At 36.6% G+C, this 13,958-nt stretch overlaps 2 protein-coding genes and 1 long non-coding RNA gene across 5 annotated transcripts; 1 reads left to right on the forward strand and 2 right to left on the reverse strand.

The window, feature by feature from the left end:
• The first annotated feature begins 925 nt into the window (after window positions 1-925).
• Window positions 926-8,320, forward strand: LOC116416698. The gene is made up of 3 exons (XR_004227043.2): window positions 926-2,941; window positions 3,019-3,098; window positions 3,187-8,320. It is a non-coding gene; the product is annotated as an uncharacterized LOC116416698 (long non-coding RNA).
• On the reverse strand, window positions 8,099-9,424 carry LOC100679759 (uncharacterized protein F10E9.5). The gene is made up of 2 exons (XM_003425172.5): window positions 8,924-9,424; window positions 8,099-8,735 (listed from the first exon to the last, which is right to left on the reverse strand). The coding sequence occupies exons 1-2, from the start codon at window positions 9,148-9,150 to the stop codon at window positions 8,240-8,242; spliced, it is 723 nt and encodes a 240-aa protein (XP_003425220.1). The 5' UTR covers window positions 9,151-9,424; the 3' UTR covers window positions 8,099-8,239.
• Window positions 9,425-9,680: 256 nt separating this feature from the next.
• Window positions 9,681-13,887, reverse strand: LOC100114269 (TBC1 domain family member 15). 3 transcript variants are annotated; one of them, XM_032601808.1, is made up of 9 exons: window positions 13,567-13,887; window positions 12,827-12,919; window positions 12,241-12,739; window positions 11,981-12,157; window positions 11,801-11,895; window positions 11,523-11,721; window positions 11,235-11,452; window positions 10,832-11,146; window positions 9,681-10,739 (listed from the first exon to the last, which is right to left on the reverse strand). In XM_032601808.1, the coding sequence occupies exons 3-9, from the start codon at window positions 12,521-12,523 to the stop codon at window positions 10,434-10,436; spliced, it is 1,593 nt and encodes a 530-aa protein (XP_032457699.1). In that variant the 5' UTR covers window positions 12,524-12,739; window positions 12,827-12,919; window positions 13,567-13,887; the 3' UTR covers window positions 9,681-10,433. The 3 variants fall into 3 exon arrangements, with proteins under 3 accessions (XP_032457699.1, XP_001599344.2, XP_032457700.1); XM_001599294.6 differs by having other exon boundaries at window positions 13,428-13,887; XM_032601809.1 differs by lacking the exon at window positions 13,567-13,887 and adding an exon at window positions 13,039-13,150.
• Between the last annotated feature and the right edge of the window lie 71 nt (window positions 13,888-13,958).

The raw sequence follows: 13,958 nt of genomic DNA on the forward strand, positions 1-13,958 counted from the left end.
CAACAAAACGAATCGGAGCTAGCAACACGAATACAAACATTACATAGATACGCTTCTCACGTTCACAGATCGAATTCTCCAATCACCACAGAATCATGTCGATGAAAACTCGATGACAAAGTCGGACGCGGTACGGCTACAGGGTAAGGGGTAGGGAAGTACAATCATGTGGAATCTCCCTTAAGATAGATTTGTAGTCCTTAAGGGGACCTAACCACCTTAAACCACTTTTTTGAAAACATATGAATGGGCCGTAAAATGTATGTAATATAAGGTTTTCGAGTGCGCTGATTACAATTCTGTCATCAGATTTGCAAAAAAAAATTGTTTAAACAACCTATATAAATAATGTATAGCAAAATTAATAATTTTTCAGTCAAATACTTTTTGAACGCTAACGCACACATACATACATATATCTACTATATTTATTATTTGTTAGCTTCTTTTATGTGTGCGCGCGCGCGTGTGTGTGTGTGTGTGTGTAATATAAAAGTAAAATAAATCAACTATATCCACAACAGGGAACAGATACAGATACAAGGAACAGCTCGCTGTTCCTCATATCTATAGTTATACTTACCTATGTATAAGGCCCGTTGGGACCGTTACAGGCAAAAAAGAACAGGGAACAAATACATATACAGGAACATATACAAGAAGATAACATTGGTTAGTATATCTTTATAAGTGAGGAAAAGCGAGCTATTATCTAAGCTGTAATCTGTTCCCTTTTCCTTTTCGACTGTGACCGGTAACGGCCTTAGTCCGAATTCAAGCTTACGAGCTAACTTCAGAGCGTTAGGTCGAAAATAATGCGCTACTGTTCATGAAGACCATCATGAGCAGCAGGGGGCGCTCTCAGCCACAGTAACTTTTATACATAGATCTATATCTATATGTACAATTTTCGTAAGGCCAACGAGGATAACATAACCTCTAATGTCAATGTTTACATGTCATTTATTGGATCTGATAAAATCTAATATCTAAAAGATATAGTGAAATTTATAATATAAAAATACTATAAATATATACTGTAAAAACAGTGTTTTCATAATAAATTTATATTTTTATATAGTGTGTGCATAATGGATTATTCAAGACAGCCTCACAGAAAAGTTGATTCAAGAAATTATATCGGCAGAAAAAAAGATCTAAATTTTGTTCTGCTAATAAAAAATTAAAAAGTTCTTCTGCCCGTAAACTGTCGTCTCTAGATTATCCTGAGGTTGATTTCGAAGGTTATAGAATCTTTGATATGAGACTTTTGTTTACATTCTTAGAGAACAATTTGATGTGTAAGTGTGGTGGAAATATAAAATTTTATGAAATAAAATGTCATGGATTAGGTGGCAATTATTCTATTACGTGTGATAAGTGTTTTCATAAGAAGAATTTTCACCACTGTAAAAAAATTTGAAAAAATTCAAATATTTTTGAAATCAATAGACGCAGTGTCCTAGCTATGAGACTGGTTGGTGGTGGCCTTGAAAGTCTGAGAACTTTTTGTGGAGTAATTGACTTTCCTCGTCCAATTCAAAATGCAACTTTTACTAAAATACGTAATGTGCTTTTTGAAGTTACATCAAGAGTTGCGGATAAGTTTATGTCTGAAGCTGTAGACGAAGAACTTCTACTTACACGTACTAATTTACAAAATAATATATGTGAACCTGAAATTGTTAATCCAGAAGCTATTAGTCAACTGAGTATTGAAGATTTAGATGAAAATATGTTAGATGATGAATCAGATGTTACGAATACTCCAGATTAAATCGTAGCTTGTAAACCAGAAATAGGTGTTCAAGGTCATGGTACGTGGCAGCGTCGAGGTCATAGATCCTACAATGGAGTTTTTACAATCTTGGGTCAAGAAAGTGGAAAGATTATTGATTTAGAAGTTCTTTCTTCTTACTGTTTACAATGCAACCAGTATGAAAAAGTGTATGGATCAGAAGGTACTAAAGAATGGGAAATGGGAAACAGCACACACTTACCATTATGTACAAAAAACCATTGGGGTTCTTCTGGGTCAATGGAGTCTTCAGCGATTGTGGATATTTTTAGTCGATAAATAGAAAAATATAATGTAAAATATGTGTCGTTTTAGGAGATGGAGATTCGTCAACATTTTCAAACATTATAATATCTAAACCTTATGGAAATCATGTGACAATAAGTAAGAAAGAGTGTTGTGGTCATGTTCAAAAACTCTTTGGAACGCAGCTCAGAAACTTGAAGAAAAACAAAAAACTTGGAGGAAAAGGAAAACTGACCGATAAGATTATAGATATACTACAAACTTACTATGGCAATGCTATTAGAGCACACCCGGATTCAATAGAAGACATGACTAGAGCAATTTGGGCAATTTTTTATCACAAAACCTCAACTAATCAAAATCCTCAGCACATGCACTGTCCTCCTGGATCCGACTCTTGGTGTAAATACCAAAAAGCAGTAGCTGAACGTAAACAAGATGAGTATGTTCATCCATGAACACTACCAGAAGAAATTTTCAACGAGATCAAGGTTGTATTTGAAAAATTGTCGGAGCCAGAGCTTCTAAGAAAATCTTTGGGTGGAAAAACTCAGAATGCTAATGAGTCCTTTAATAATGTTTTGTGGAATATTGCTCCTAAAACGGACTTTGTTGGACTTGAGAATCTACAAATATCTGCCTTCTTAGCTTGTATAATGTTTTCAAGTGGCTGGAAAGGATTACTGTATCTTATATCAGAGTTGAATATCAAACCTGGCAAAAATGCATTATTCGCTGCAGTAACAAAAGATCAAGCACGTATCAAAGATGCTGAAATACAAGCAGAGTGTAATACAAAAGAGACAGGAAAATTGAGAAGACTGTTACTTATTTCAACTGTTGATGATGGTGCATATGTCAGTGGCGGGCACTAAAATGTTATTTCTAATCAAATTGGTATGTATGAATGTATCTAAATTATATTCAAAATATTCTAGTATTGTAGATGTAAAAATTATTTTTTTTTGTTACAGTATAAACAGTATACAGTATACACAGTAATATAGTATAACCTATAAAAAGTTTTACAGAACTGCAGTTACATTAAATACAGGTATATTATAAGACATTTTTATATAAGTATTTATAATGATATGTAAAACATATTGCAATTTGTAAATACACGTACTTTTGTTTTACAGGTTGTGATCTACTAAAGTTAAAGTATAGTGCTAGAACTCCAAATAAATGTAAAAAAGTAGTAGAACAACATATTGTAATATATTTAATATAGAATTATGATGCAAATTTCAGAAAAATAATGAAAACACGTTTTTGTATTATTTTAAATATTATTCTAATAATGCTTTCAATACCCTGCATTTTTCTTTGAGTACCGCAGAATTCAGACTAAACGGATCAATGAATTGTACCAAACCAAGGCTTGTTCTGTTCATTAGACATCTCTCTACGGAGTGAGTGTGGGATTTTGTAAAATACTGACAGCGTATAAAGTTATAGCTTTTTAAAGTTAAAAATTACAAAAATTTGGGCTTTAAGAAGCTATAACTTTATACGCTGTCAGTATTTTACAAAATCCCACACTCACTCCGTAGAGACATGTCTAATGAACAGAACAAGCCTTGGTTTGGTACAATTCATTGATCCGTTTAGTCTGAATCCTGCGGTACTCAAAAAAATAGCATGTTTTACACTGCAGCAGTTTTTAAGACAATATATCTATTGAGACATATATAAAAAATTATGTCTACAGTTTTTTACATTATAATATTAAATTAAATAATTACTTTACATTTTGGCATAAAAAATCATTCAGTTTTACAAAAAACAAGACATTATTGTAATAATTATTTTAAGGTGGTTAGGTCCACTTAAAAGGACTGATTTTTTCAACTATTATAGAGACTATGAAGAGGATGACGACGACGATGACGACGACGATGACGACGAGGACGATGATGAGTCATTCGGTGGCGGTGACTCTACTCTTGGCGTACCGAGCCAAGAAGCCACTAGGAACGGTGAATGAGGCCTCTCGATCTCACCTGACGCCTCCCGATCAGATGTCGTGAAGAGTCGTCGTCTCGTCGAATCTTGCTCTTGTCGCGGTCGTGCTCTTGGAGAGTCGCGGGGTCTGATGACTCGTCGTCTCGGCATGTCTGCGAAGAATGAGCTCTCTCTCGATCTTGCGCAGATACTTATACTTTTGCGGTGGTGGTGGTGGGGGCATATATTCGTATTCTACGTTGTGAGAATTTAGTGGCCCTGAAAAGGGCCGATTGTTTCCTACTGGAAAAATCTCTGGTCGACGAGATCCCAGAATGTTCTAACTCGACTCGAGTTTGGCGAGGCTCGATGTCGAGCTAGCAGAGCAGCAGCTTCCGAGCAAATTCTCACAATTTCCACAATCATCGCGAGTTTAAGACTAGCAAGCTCTTGACGTTCCTTTCGCTCTCTGATGCTCAATCGTCTTGGACAGCACATGTTGGCAGTCAAAAAGCGAATGACAGTATGCAGCTGTCATCGCTGAATATAAGTGTATGCTCGTAGAAGAGTGGAGGGGAGTAATAGAATATTCTACGTTTAATATTTTGGTGGCCCTGAAAAGGTTTGATTTTTTACTGCTGCTGCTAACTGTCGTCGTTATCGTCGTCCTCATTCATGTCGAGATAGAAAGTTTGAATGTGGTACAACACCTCAAACATTTCTTCACGATCACGAATGTCCTCTCCTTAAATGCAGCTCTTGTCTCGCGCTCTTTATTATGCGAGATAGTGTCTCCCGTCGAAGCGTGCGCTCGCAAGAAAGTTACTTCTTACAGTTTGTTTCACGTTTGAATTATACTTCTAGTCCTGAAAAGAACTGATGGAAATTTCATGCGACCTTCGGTCGATGAGACGCATTGCGCTGGTAAGAGCCGAGTCGCTCGCATCTCCGCCTGCGATAATTCTCTCTCTCTCTCTCTCTCTCTCTCTCTCTCTCTCTCTCTCTCTCTCTCTCTTGTGACGAGATTAGCTCGTCATCACTGTGCACAGAATCCTCGCCTCGCTCTCGTTACTGGAGTCGCCCCAATGGCAGTAATTGCTAATATTTTGGGTGATTGTAGTAGTAACGAGAGGAGAGAGGAGTCGTGGCCAGCAGCTTCATCGCACGTCAGTCACCGGAGCAGACGACGCAATCGCACACTCGGCTGACCAGAGCGGCAACTCCCGGATCCGAGCAGCGCTGCTTTGACTCCCGTCAACGGAAGCAAGCGCGCCGAGACCACGAGGCAGCAACGCTGGAGAGTCGGCAGTGCGGAGAGGGGGAAACCGCACGGCCAGCAGCACGACGAGTCAACAGCTGCGCGCGCGCGCCGAGTGTATAGCGATACGTATGCCGAGGCCCGACTGTTTTGGAGTGGAGGGAGAAGACCCGATTGGCAACCGGTGGAGGCGCGCCTGCTAACATCTGAGATAGATGTGTAGAGGGCATAAGCCCAGTTCATACTGGCGCCGTTGTACGCGGCTCAGAGCCAGAAATATGATGAAAACAAGGGCGTGAGAGAGTGAGAGAATGAGTCGCGGTTCGAATCGCGCGCGTATTGACTTCTGTATCGACGTCTGTTTAGTCGCCTGCGTGCGAGAAATATCGATTATCGACAGGCTCGATGAGGTCCTTGTGGCGGAGAGACCCGCGACGCGAGCATTGTAGTTCCGGACAGCAACGAGCACGAAACCTGGAGTAGATCCCCCCGGTTTTGATTAACTGTACGAGAGAGTTCTTCGCGAGTTCGCTTTTCTTAGAGGACGAGACATCATCAGGAGGAGAGGAAGTAACAGTTGTGATGCGGAAATTGGTAGCCAGGTTAGTAAGACTCATGGTGTCGAGAACTCGTAGGGAAGCTAGTGGCCGCCGGGAACGAGCATTCATTGATGCCACGTGGCGCGAGGGAATTTCGAAGTACGCGGCGCGACGAGAATTGTGTGAGTGAGAGTGAGTTTCAAAGTCAGAATTAACGCATTCTATTAGAAGTTGAGTTGTATAATTTGTGGTCAGACAAAGAGTAAATAAAAATTCTTTCTTACTTTAGTACTTAAATATCGAGCAAAGTGTTATTTAGTCCCTAATCACCCGCTATTTCGCATAGTCGTAAGACCGGGAGTATCACCCGAAATACTTTGTGTTCGTCATCTGAACCTCCTCGCGAGGGAAAGAGTTTCACAGCCGCGGTAGAAGGCGAGAGTATTGTGTCGCGGGTAAAGTGTAGTTCGGCCTGGCGCCCTGTTATTAATAAATTCGGCCGGATTATTCTTTTATTGTCAACGTTGGTGTTCGGGAGTTGTTCGCTGGGCCCTCCATCCCAGTGAGCATCCGCCACGTCACACTCTCTCTCTCTCTCTCTCTCTCTCTCTCTCTCTCTCTGCCGCTGTCGTCCGCTCGCCACCGCCGTTGAGAATGTGACTCTAGTCCGCGCGCGCTCCCGTTTTATTGAGAGAGCGCGGCTGGCGAGACAGTGGGGAACTCTGTCGTGGTTGCTGCCGCCGTCGCTTCATCTTTGTGGCTCGAGTCCCCGCTGCGCGACTCGTAAGAGAGTGGAGAAATCTGCCGCCGCCGCTGTTGCGGCTCTTGTTCCGTGCGCTCGTTCTTTATGATGCGGCTGGCAATATAGTGGGGGACATCTGCCGTTGACTGCTCGTCGCGTTCTATCCTACGCTATAGTTCTGAAAAGAACTGTTTCATTCTCACTTTCATTCTCACACGTCTTTTATTTCTACGTTAAAATTTGTTTGTAGTCCTGAAAAGGACTGCTTGATTATTTGTGCCGTCTTTGGCCGAAGGTCACCGCTGCTGTCATCGTCCGCTCGCTACTCCATAGTAAATGGAACTTTGTCTCCGCGCGCGAGGTAGTTGAGAGAAAGCCTCTCGCTACTGCTACCGTCCGCTATCGAGACTCTAGACCCGCTGCGTGGCTCGCGAGATGGGGGAATCTGCCGCCGCCGTTGCTCTGCTGCTGCTGCTGCTCCCATGACGAACGATGAATGACTGATAGCACTCGTCAAAACGCGCTCCCTTGGGAGGAAAAAACTTTTTCCTTCAAGGGAATAGTTTTTTCCCGCTGCTAAGAAAAACGCGATTTTTCATTTATTTTACATGCATGGAAACATGCATGGCCTTTTTCATTCATACCAGTCATATAGATATACAACCTGTGCTACTCGATAATATCTTATGCTGCTTAATGACTAATAACGCGAGACCAAACACAATAAGTATCAAGATATGTAAACCATTTTATTAATCCCCAATACTTTTATCCTCTCCTGTACAATACTTTTTATATCCATCTTCTCGTTATTTAGCAACGCCCGATGTTCGTTTTGAATCGCGTTCGATTGTTTATTGTTTATTTTAGCTGACGTTATGCGCACGGAAGGAAAGCGTACTTTAAAGTATCTTTTTCTCTAGGATCCCGTCGACGGCTGCTATCTAGCTCGCTTCCGCGCAGACGGTATCAAAAACTATAACCGGTAATTTTCTCAGACTTCTATGCACAGCCGTTTTTCTAAAAGTTGAGAGCAAAGGAGCGCGTCAATTTAACACGGTTAGTATATCTATATAACTAGTGTGGTGGCCCCTTAATGGCACGATGCAACATATACACGAAGACTAGCACAACTCAAACTTTAAACAACGAATTTCTATGAAAATTTCCCGATTTTTGCGAAACGGTCCCTAATGAACATTTTTAAATATTCACAATTTACAACTTTTTACCGAATTTAAAATTGTTTTCCCAACCCAAACACAATAATTTTTTACAAACATATTTTTAATCATTCACTTTTTTCAGAAATTTCCGAAACCTATTAAAACTTTGAGGTTTGTCTGTCTTTGTCCAAGGTTTTCATGAACTTAACCAACCAAATAACTCAATAAAAACGTAAAATACTCACATTTTAAGTAATATAAAGTCGCGAGTTCTGCTACTCTTCACGGCAAATCGTGAGTTGTGCTAGTTTTTGTTTGAAAATTTGAACTGTGCTAGTCTTCGTAGGGAGCAACGATATATTAGGGGCTTTCAAGGACTATGAAGTATGTATCAGATATGCATTTTGTATTTAGGAAAAATATGTTTATTTCAAAGCAAAACTAAGATAATCTAAACTGAATATTTTATGCTTTTATTTAAAAAAATATATACCTATGCATGATAATATATTTAATTATTGAAGGAAAAGATAAATATAAATTTCATAATTTTAAGGGTATATTTGGCCAGTACTGTGGCTTAGCTTTGTCTATGTGCCTTTCAATTGTGGTTTGAAGGGCTGTTTCCATTGCCAAAACTCTTGCACTGGCTTCACCATATAATAATTTAGCACAATCGTTTCTTTTGCGAATCCATGCAAGTCCATGCTTTATAGGCTCTTCATCACTTTTTTCACTTTGTTCAGCAGCTTCTTCTGATTCCTTTTTATTTTTAAGTTCTATTTTATGTCTAATACTTTGGGCCAAGAAGTTCATCATGTCTTCATTTAATTGGAATTCAAGATTATCGTCTGCATTATTTTCATTTCCATCGTTGAGCTCTTCATTTGCTGCTTCATCCTGTTGATGAATTTGGCTAGATCCAACTAAATTATGGCTATAATTCTGATTATTTGTCAAATTTCTTATAGTCTCTTTCAGTACATGGTTTTCATGTTCTAAAGCAAAGCATCGAGTTTTCCACCAAGTAACATTGTGCCTATAAACATGATTAGACTTAAAGAATACTGCTTTGTATTGATTATCTTATATCAAAATCATTTTTCAATAATACTTTATAAGTAAGATTTATGAAATCACATAAGTATATACATTTATCAGAAAACTAGCATAAATAAAATTGATTTAAGACAAAGAGAATATTTTGTTTACTTAAGTTAAACATACCTTTTTTGCCACTCATGGGCTGCTTTGTAATTTTCCCAAAAAGCACTTGCTTCCATATTATCAACAAATTTTTCTTTTTTTATTGAGAAATTAAGTGCTGTAGCAATCGTTTGTCGTTTTCTTGACCTAACCTCAATTTTGATTTGATCTCGACGTTCCAGTTTATTACTTATAAAACGACGTTTACGTTTGCGTTTTCTACTTCGTTTTGTACTAATAAATTCCATTACTTTCAGAAACGAAATTATGCTGTTATTAATATTTTATTTTACAGTTACCTATCCATTTTTGATATACATTTGTATGTACTAATATACAGCGTCAGTTTGTACATACACATACTGCATATAAGTCCTGCTTGACTTCCGTTATCGCCCTCTTTAAACTACCTGACCGCTTAAGGGCATGATATACTTCTACTTTACCATTGCAGTTTTTTGAGTCAAGCGATAAAACAAATAAATACAATCTTTCTGAGAAGTGGACTGGAATTTTGAACAAAATCAAATTCAGCATTGATCGCGTTATTTGAAAAACTGCACTATATAATATTGCTCTTTAAAAGTAGTACCAATAGCTGTATCGTTTAATAATGTAGCTAGAGCATAACATGGTTAATACCTATAAAATTGCTTTAAATTATATAAATATATATTCATAATAAATATAAAAATATAAGATATTTTTTTATTTAATAATGATTTTTAAATTCCCTTTTTCAGATATTTGGGTAAAAGTAAGCAAAAATTCTTTTTACATTAGGTAACTTTTATTAGAAATATACAGTTTATTTAGATTCTTTATACAAATCTAAAAAAGTTACTCTCAACGCGAATCAACCGGTGTATCACATTCGAGTAGACTGCAAAAGTTGTTTGACTTAACTCCTTACACCAATTCACAAGTTTTTATATGTTGTATTTATCAATGTACACAATAATATCTAAATTATGATAAATATTTCAGGATTAAAATCTAATATTTTTGAGTAGTAATCGAGTATAAATGAGAGTTATTATATGCAATTTCATGTATGTATACTAAAGCGCAATCATTGTTTAAACAATTGAGCTGATTTTTCAATTCATATCTTCTGTCGTCGAAGTAACCATGACTTTAATGTCTGAAACTGCACAATAATTTGAGCTTCATCTGTTAAATAATATGTAGTAAAAATTCATTACATTCACCACAAAGTATAAATACTAAGCCTGGTGGTGATTTTTTTTAAACGTAAATTAATTTTATAGATTGTTAGGTATTATACATAACTTAAGAAAAATAAACTGTACAAATATTTCATAAATTGTAAAAATATGTTAACCTCAAATCTATGATTTTTGTCATTAAAGCTCCGACTTTATAATTACATTTTTTATGTAAATGAATTTTATGATGATGAATGATTTTAATACTTGCATTAAAAACAAATAATTTTCTCAGCTCGTAGTGGCTGGATATATGACAATGAATTGATGTGATTTATAACATAAAACAAACAGAGTATGTCTCACATATAAGATAAATTTAAACTACGTTCAAATGATACTTCATTATTTCCAAACTTAATATTGCCACCTTCATCCGTATTAGTTGATGATGAATTGCTTTCTCCATTTGCATTATTTGCTCCATTGCTTGAGTCTTCATCTTCTTGATCACTTATTTCTGATGATTTATTTAATGGTTTAAGTCCTATAACAACTCTTACATTATCAGGAAGTTGTGGAGCTACTGCCATTAACTGATGATAAATACCCTCAGCCTTAGAAAGCGTCCAAGGCAGTTCAATGTGTAGAGACAGATCATTTATATGCTACATAATTATAAAAATTTAATCATTTGATTGCACTTATGCTGGATGTTGTATTTTTAATAATTAATGTTTTATTAAAAAAAATAGAGTACCTTAAGAATTTCTGTGAAACCATAACGGTTTTCCATGAGTATTGACTTTTCGGTTTCCAGAATCGCTGCACAAAATAGTAAATGAAAATTCTTGCAAGGTAAATCTGTCCAAAGAATTTCCCAAAGTTTCATAATGTCTACTGTATTAAATTCTCTTTTAAACAACACTAAAAGCCATCGAAAGCAGAAAAACATATTTCCTGAGTCATGCTTATCCAAGTATTGAGCTAATTGAGGTTCAGTGACTAATAAAATATTGTGAAGTTGACAAAGTTGTGCTTTCATTCCAGCTTGATCCATTTCAAAGTTAGTACTCTGGATAGAAAATATAATCGTTTCAAATAAAATAAGATAACGTAGTATGCATTGTTTCAGTTGTATTATGACACAAAAAAAACCTTACCACTTTATCCATAAAACCAACAAAACACCAAAATGCATCAACTTCGTGATCCATGAGGCACAATATTGGACTGAGTAGGTCACTCATGCCTTGTACATAACCCAAATCAAAATTATACATCACATAAGTCATTAAAATATCATAAAGCTGTGCTAAATGTGGATTATTATCTCCAGAGTAGTAGGCATGGGTTCTATCTGTTCTGTTTACATCCTTTTCTAGAAAAATAAATATATATTTGAGAAAATTTTCTTTTACAGACGCTTAAAAAGTGAAGTAATAAATTACCTATTAAACTTTTTCTATCACGAAAATCAGAAAATCTATTTTCTTGGGCAGCTGTCATTGACTTCCATTGTAATTTCATTGCAAAATATTCATCAGTCTTCTTTTTTCTTAATTCTACTCTTTCAATATTCGTTGAATTCCATGGGTAGTAATTTAATAAAAACTTCCATACTTCATAACGTAATGAAGGAGATATTCCCTGCATGGAAATATATTTTTAAATGATATATTTTTGAAATTGTTAAGGTACTTTTAAATAGTATATATTTTATACCAACCCCTCTAAATATTATTTCTCGCACTGTTTCAGGATTCAAAACTCTACCTTCTGTATCTTTACATTTATCCCATTGCTCTTGTGTCAAAGGAGCTCCTTAATGAATAAGTTAATAATTAATCCCCAACTTATATTGTAATAAAAATCCAAATTTTCCATGTAAATAAAAACAAACCACTACCTCTAGGACAAGGTGGTCTTGGTGGCAATAGTATTCCCAATCCAGGATCGCCAATCACTTCATATTCTTCACCAGAACCAACTGATACTGGTGGTTGAGGAACATTTACTGTAAGAGACCGATTTAAAAGATCGGCCACTGCCTCTTCTACTGGACGTTTCACTGGTTCTTTATACACTAAAGCATTGTTGGGATTATTATGCATATTCAGAGGAATATTAACAAAAAATGTTATTAAATGTAATAAAATGCCAACTTACACCATACATCAGCTAGTTTACTAAAAGCTTCCATTGTTGTTTCATACGGATGGTTATGTAAATTTTTCACAAATTTCCAAACATAATCAGATGTATTTTCTTGAAAAATATCCAACTCAGCAAAAGATTTATTCAGATTTGAACTAACCTCATCGAAAACAAGATATAAATATCTATCTTGTTTTGATTTGACAAACTTTATAAAACCTTTCAAAGAGTTCAAGAAGCTTTCAGCATTTAATAGCTGAAAGAAAGCTACATAGGTTGTACCATCCTTCTGCATGAAAACTAATTGTTGACCACTATGATGTACGCGAATTGACTTGAGCTCTGAAAACAATATTCTGACAGTTCTACGACCAAGTGAGTCAGGACCTTCGGATAATGATCTAGTTCTGCTGGTGTGTGTATCAACAAGCGACCATTCTGGATCCTGGTCTTGATTTTCAGATACTACCGATACTTCAATTGGTTTCCATTCGATGCATTTTCCAAAACTCTTTGATAGTTTAGGAGTGAAACAAAAAATGATCATCATGAAAATAAAATAAATTTAAATCTACATTCAAGATCAAAAGTTTCATACATATTCAACGATATTGAGCGTCCCAGAACTGTGAACTTCATCTTCTCGTGTGTTTGCCCCTCGAAGTACGACCCCGGTGTGGATACAGAGATCCTGCAATAATATGAATCGTTTCATTCTCAATACAGTAAGCCTAAATCATACAAACATTTTCAATAAAACGTAGGTAGGTCTTAAAATTTGTAGTAGATTATAATAATAATGAGTCACACATGTTGATATGCAGATTGAACAAACGAAGCGACGGAAACTATGCGTGCTACAAGTGCGTATATGCATACTTAAAAAGAAACTTCTTTATGCGCGTCAATAACAGCAACAACATAACCTCGAAACTCGCGAAACAGATTACTATAGCATATCTTACGCCATAATACAGACAAGACATTCCTTGTGAAGTTGATAAAAACGTCGACAAATAACATGATTATTTGAAAATGCACTTTTTACGTCGCGAATTTCAGTCGTGTTGACAAATAATGCATGTGGGCGGGTGTTTGGCAAGTGCGATTTTCTTTTGCGTGTCCATAACATTTTACTTTGACGCGAGTCTCGGTAGACTTGAGAACGAAGATACGCGATATCCAGAGGGAAAACTCACCTTCCCCTGCTCCGTGGGCTCAAACATCTTGGTGTTTTTCACCAAAACTTGTAGTTTTTCCGACAGTTTCAACGCATACCCTACTAAGTATCCAACGCACAGTATAAGTATAGAACACTCAATTGGTGACTTGACTCACTTGACAGCAGCGCTCCTATATAATATTACTGCATGCTTCCTTCCTTGTTCCACTCGCACGCGCGCCAGTGATACCCACAGCGCACAGGATTGTTTTCAGTATACTTTGGTTTTCTGATATAAGTAAGTTATAGATAAAGCACAAGTATTCATCGTATGCACTGCGAGTCGCGTATCAATGTTTATACGGATTTAATCAATTTGAAATCACCTCAATACTTTGGGCATAAACTTTATGATTAATATTCTCGAAATTACGATTGAATGAATAATATAACATATAATATTATATGAGCAGAGATTTTTCCCGATGTTTGCTCGCAGGTGCGATAAGTGTAAACAAATAACCGAGAATCCGATACAAATTCGATCAACTGATGGCAATCAGCTTAC

Source organism: Nasonia vitripennis (genome assembly GCF_009193385.2).
Source record: "Nasonia vitripennis strain AsymCx chromosome 3 unlocalized genomic scaffold, Nvit_psr_1.1 chr3_random0005, whole genome shotgun sequence".
In the NCBI taxonomy this organism is placed as follows: Eukaryota; Metazoa; Arthropoda; class Insecta; order Hymenoptera; family Pteromalidae; genus Nasonia; species Nasonia vitripennis.

Excerpts from the sequence above, each read along its gene's own strand:
- LOC100679759 (XM_003425172.5), bottom strand. The coding sequence starts at position 9,150 with ATGGAATTTATTAGTACAAAACGAAGTAGAAAACGCAAACGTAAACGT. Across the intron at positions 8,736-8,923 it reads GCCCATGAGTGGCAAAAAAG|GCACAATGTTACTTGGTGGA; the intron begins GTATGTTTAACT and ends TCATGTTTATAG.
- LOC100114269 (XM_001599294.6), bottom strand. The coding sequence starts at position 13,454 with ATGTTTGAGCCCACGGAGCAGGGGAAG. Across the intron at positions 12,740-12,826 it reads CGCTCAATATCGTTGAATAT|AGTTTTGGAAAATGCATCGA; the intron begins GTATGAAACTTT and ends AAACTATCAAAG. Across the intron at positions 11,722-11,800 it reads GAGAAATAATATTTAGAGGG|GGAATATCTCCTTCATTACG; the intron begins GTTGGTATAAAA and ends ATTTCCATGCAG.